Below are 5,295 nucleotides of genomic sequence, written 5' to 3'. Positions count from 1 at the left end.
GCTTGTATATATTTTTAAAAACTAGGGTTGGCAAGAGATCATTTTTGGTTGGCCCACGCCAGACTTTTATAAATTAAAATGGATTATATAGTTTTGTAAATTGCCCTAGAGCTCCCTCTAGTGACTGTTTTGTAATATTGCTTTGATTACTTTGGAAAAAGAAAAATTGAGGAAGCAGAAAATCCAAGATGGCTGAACGTAATAAGTATTATTAGCTGATATGGAAATTCAAATGTTGTTGCTTTGGACGAGATTTTTCTGTAAGTACTAGTGATGATAAAATAATAATTGCTTTATTTAAGGTGAGTCATTTAGCCTGGCTGAACCTTCTCAAAAGGCTGGAGATGCACAGACATGTCAACTCTCATATCATCACTCGTGTTGTACTGTAAATACTTCAACCACAAATATATACCACATTTTTTAACTGGTAACCAAACAAACACGTCTTTGAACTGAGGGAGAAAACAGAGACCACAGAGAAGGACCCCCGCCATCCAAAACCTTCTTTATTAAAGAGAAAGTTCTCACCATAGGACTACCACTTTCTCCGACAAAACACTAAATCTACTTGTTCCTCACCACAGCAGCAACTACACAAAAACATTATCACCAAACACTGCCCCCTAATGGTGAAGATCTTTATTAAATTTAGCTAAATCTGATTACAAGAAGAACCTTTATGGAACAAACACTGATGCTGTTGCAATATATTATACATATTTACAAATACATATTTAAAAGCAGTGCACAATGATGTAGAGATTTATTGCTTTTTGTTTTATTTGAATTGAACCAATGTTTGAAGTATGTTTTCTCATGAACACAAAGGAACTCTAATCTAAAGGTACAGTAGGGCAGGGTCAATAAAAGAAAATAATTTTTTTATAACAGCTGCTGTATGGTTCATTTGAAAAATTTTAAGTTCATTTGACTTGTTCTATGATTTGCAGGTTAGAACACAATCTCATATGAAAGAATTACATAGTTTTGTCTTGAAAACATTGTGATACCTAAGAGTTTGGTTTTATTTGGGTCATTCAGGGAAAGTCACAGCACTTGTGACCATTACCCAGTTTAACTGCTATTGCACTTTAATTTGTTTTTCTTTTAATTAAAAAACAACTACTTTGAGATTTGTATTCCATTGTCTTCCTGCTGTCAAAAAAAACATTTTAAATTAGCTACTTTTTACTTTTACTTGAGTACATTTTTAGACAGGTAATTTTACTTGTACTTTAGTAAAATTTCATCAAAGTAATATTACTTTTACTTCAGTAGAATATTTTAATTCTCTTTCAACCTCTGTTCATATCCAGCAATAAGAGCTGTGTTTTTTGGGTTAAAGTCCTGCCTGTGAATCTGCATTGGGGTTGAATCCTGCCGGCTTCACAGACAATTTATGACTCTTTTGGGTTGAATAGAGCGTCTCATATCAACACAATTTAATTATAATGTAGTTGGTAGAATTTGGAGGTTTGGACTCTTTTGTATACGTATACTGTGTAATATTATATACTTATTAGCCTTTGTGTTGAGATTAAGAGTCGATGCTCTACACTCGCAGTTACGAAACTATTACTGCTGTTAGTAAAACTGCACATACACTCACAGAGCTTTTCATCTGTTGAATTATCATTCATTCAGCGTCTGCAGCATTAATGTGAATGTATTATTCATTATCCTCATCCTAATAAATCTGTACTCCAGCTGTAGTAAGATATAGTGCACATAAATGAAATCTAGTGCGTTGTTGTTTGAGCCTCATTTCCCTGCACTGAAGCTCAGAGGAAGATTTGTATGGGTCTCTGTTGAACCACTAGAACATGCTGTTTCAGTAGATGAAGTTATTAAAATGTTTGATAAAATCTTCCAGCACAGGTGTGTGCAGTATTAAAAAATCCAAGCCACTGCAAACCAGGTCATTCTACTATTACCCTCAAATCTTACGTCTTTTTGCCAATAATCACCTCTCTCCACAAACATCAGGTGGTGACTTGTGAGAGTGAGGACTTGCGAGTATTGTGTAATGCATTGTTACGAGTTCAAAATATTGGGGATGGACACCAGAGGAAAAACCCACAATAACAACACTGGTCCGGTCGGGTTGAGTCAAACGATGATTTAATGATCACACACGTGGGAGATGGACACTGTATGCAGACAGTCTCAGATCTCGTCTCAAAAAACACATCACCATAGTTTTATGAAATCAGGGTATTAGAACGCCCCTTCATGCGTAGTGACAGGTGTAATACAATCAATGTTGACAGTTTTATTTAACACAAAGAATAACATTGTCTCCTTCCCGAGGGCAGACGCTGACTGCCCCCGTCTCCTGGAACCGTCTGTACCCTGCTAAGACACAACATGGTAGCTACAAGGACTCTCTCATTTATTAAGACCATCAGTGTGTATTGCTCTAAATCAAGTATATAATATTAACTGAATATTGCTGGATCAGCTATTTCTACTTAAAACATATTAAAACATGACTAAGCACAAAATCACCAAGAATAACATCTTATAAGTGCTGTGTAAGCGCGTGCGGCCTTCCAAGCTCAAAGCCTTTGCCCTCCATAGATCAGCCAGACTCGCGCTGGCTGTAGCTTTTAACCTTTAATTAACTTGAGCACAACTCTAGAATAAGCAACGAACTGCAATGTGTATGGAATGATCATGGTTACATCTGCAATGGAAAATCATGTTATTATTCTGGTATCTGTAAGGAAAAGATCAAACTAAGGTTATAACAATCACTGTAATGCAAAGGATAATGTAAGGTCAAAAACTTCAATTTATGTTTAATGCAAAGCTGGTTATATACTTCTGATGAACTAATAATGCCATATTAAAATATTAAATGATAATGAGAAAAACATCCCCTCCTTATTCTACAGCATTTAAGGTAAAAACAAACAGAATCTCCACCGAGCACATGTTGGAGCCGACAGTAAGCCGACAAAATCCTCATATTACTTAAATACCAAAAAGTAGTCATTCCCTGAACCCAGCATGTTTTTGAGCTTTACTGTAGTATGTTTCTGTTCATCATTCATAGAGCAACAAACAAGGAATATAAAAAATGAAATGTTATGAAACATATTTTCTCATTTTCTGCTAGAAGAATGTGGCTCTACAGTCATTGACCTGTATCCATGGTAACACCTGGAGGCTTAAAATTATATTATGAATATAATTTACCAATTAAAAAAAAAGTTAAAATGATAAAGCTGTACCAGAAGAGCTGTTCAAGTCTGAATTTGATTACTTCATTTGATACTGAACTTCAGTTTAATTGGAAAAAACTGAATTAAAATTTTGAGAAGCAAAAAAACATACAGGGATGCAAATATGTCTTTCGTCACAGGCAAACTGAAGCGTGGTCCACTACAAAGGCAGAAATAATATTAAAAATTCAGCCTTTTGGCTGTTACAGAAAGAAATGACAGATTGAGTGTGGGATACGTTTGTATTTTTATTTTTGGTTAAACAGATGAAAGAATCAGAAATTCTCACATTTCAATAGTGAAAAGAAAAACCTGAAGTAAATTTTAACTTTAAGTTTTTTACTCAAAAAAATGTTTTCAGAACCTCGTTGATCCATTTACGGTATTTTGAGATGTCGGTATAGACGTTGGGTTTACTGGGGTAATTGCAGTTGTTATAGTAGTTGAAAGAAACAACGCCAACAGCAAACCCATGACACACCAGAGGACCACCAGAATCTCCCTGTGAGGAGGAAGAATTTTAATTTATCAGTTTATGTTCATTGTGTTTATGTTTTTAAGATTTGTGAACATGAAACCATTTTAAACTGAAAGGACAGAAAACATACCTGACAGAATCCTTTGGTTGTTTCATATCCACCTGCACAGATTACATTGGCAGGAAGACCAGGCCATTGTTCCTCACAGTTCTTTGATGTAATGACAGACACGTTCACCACCATCAGCTCATCAACAAGTTTACCATCAGTTTTAGTTTTTCCCCATCCAGCCACCTGACACACTTGGTTTTCTTTTAGGTTTATTTCAGCAGGTGGAAGCGGAATTATTCGTACTCCGTGGCCCAGTTGAACTTTCTCAGACAGCTGGAGACACAACATGAAGTAAAAATGAATCTCGTTAAAGTGACGTTAACGCCATAACCGCATTAATGCAGCAAATCTCTTTTAGCGAGTTAACGCGGATTGCCCCGTGTGTGAGGCTGCACAGCGTCAACGCGTCAGCACGGTTAGCTCATTAATGCGTTAGCGCAGTCCAGTCCCATGCACGGGGCAATCCGTGTGAACTTGCTAACGTATATATATAATTTGAATAATGAAACCACAAATACATCATGTGATGAAACTGTTGTGAACATGAGCATGTACTTACTTTAATCAGCATGATGTCATTACCCAGTCCAACGTGTTGATAATTTTCATGGATGATTTTGTTTTCAATCTTTATTTTTTGATGATTGCCGTTCTTGAGATTGTGGTTCCCGAGAACAACGTGTGTGAGGCTCCTGAAAGAGTAATCAATGAGAGGTAATCAATACAATGGGTTTTAATGACATGAGTCAGAGAAGCAGAAGCAGAAGATGTTTGATTACTCACGAGTCATCACAGTGTGCAGCCGAGACTACAAATTCCTCAGTGATGAGAAATCCTCCACAAACATGGTGACCGTTGTAGTCCTGCACAGAGGCCATGTACTGCATGGAGTTCTCTGGGGCTTTTTTACCATCTATGATGTGACTTCCATGTGCTGAAAAAGTAAAATAAAGGAAACCAAAATGAAGTTAACGTTCCATTAAACGATCAGAGGACAATAACAAAGATTTGCAGATCTTACCGAGTCGTCCGAGACATGCCAGAACATGGAGGAGCAGGATTTTTTGCAGACTGAGCATGATGCCAGCAAAAAGGTGAAGTTGTGTTGGCAGGACTGTGAAATGGATCTTTTATATAGCTGTTGCTCTGTCAAGTCTGATGATCACATTTTGACTTCTAACCACATCCTGTTTTTTTGGGCACTTGTATTATTTTTACATTATCTTGTTCATCAGTATTACACTACCCCATCATCCTGAAACACACGGGCTGCCTGCCTAAACCTTCAAAAAGCTGGGTTGTTGAAACATTTTGCAACACTGTAAAAATTCAAAGTTAAAACAACAATATCCCACCGGGTTACTGATTTCATACTTGAACCAAGACTAATAACATTATGGTACTTGGCTCATAATCTGTCCACGCGCAATGTAAAAACAGGAAGGAGATGCCTTTTCATTTAGCGCCTCCTTGGG

General features: G+C 36.7%; 1 protein-coding gene across 1 annotated transcript; it reads right to left on the bottom strand.

The window, feature by feature from the left end:
* Positions 1-3,573: 3,573 nt before the first annotated feature.
* LOC102196251 (granzyme B(G,H)-like) lies at positions 3,574-4,919 on the bottom strand. The gene is made up of 5 exons (XM_005754609.1): positions 4,842-4,919; positions 4,604-4,754; positions 4,380-4,512; positions 3,839-4,093; positions 3,574-3,732 (listed from the first exon to the last, which is right to left on the bottom strand). Exons 1-5 carry the CDS (start codon positions 4,897-4,899, stop codon positions 3,574-3,576), a joined length of 756 nt encoding a protein of 251 aa, XP_005754666.1. The 5' UTR covers positions 4,900-4,919.
* Between the last annotated feature and the right edge of the window lie 376 nt (positions 4,920-5,295).

This window comes from Pundamilia nyererei, unplaced genomic scaffold (genome assembly GCF_000239375.1).
Source record: "Pundamilia nyererei isolate P.nyererei 1_Seehausen unplaced genomic scaffold, PunNye1.0 scaffold00603, whole genome shotgun sequence".
Lineage (NCBI taxonomy): Eukaryota > Metazoa > Chordata > Actinopteri > Cichliformes > Cichlidae > Pundamilia > Pundamilia nyererei.
The sequence above is the reverse complement of the archived record's forward strand: the minus strand, read 5'-3'. Positions and strand labels throughout refer to the sequence as shown.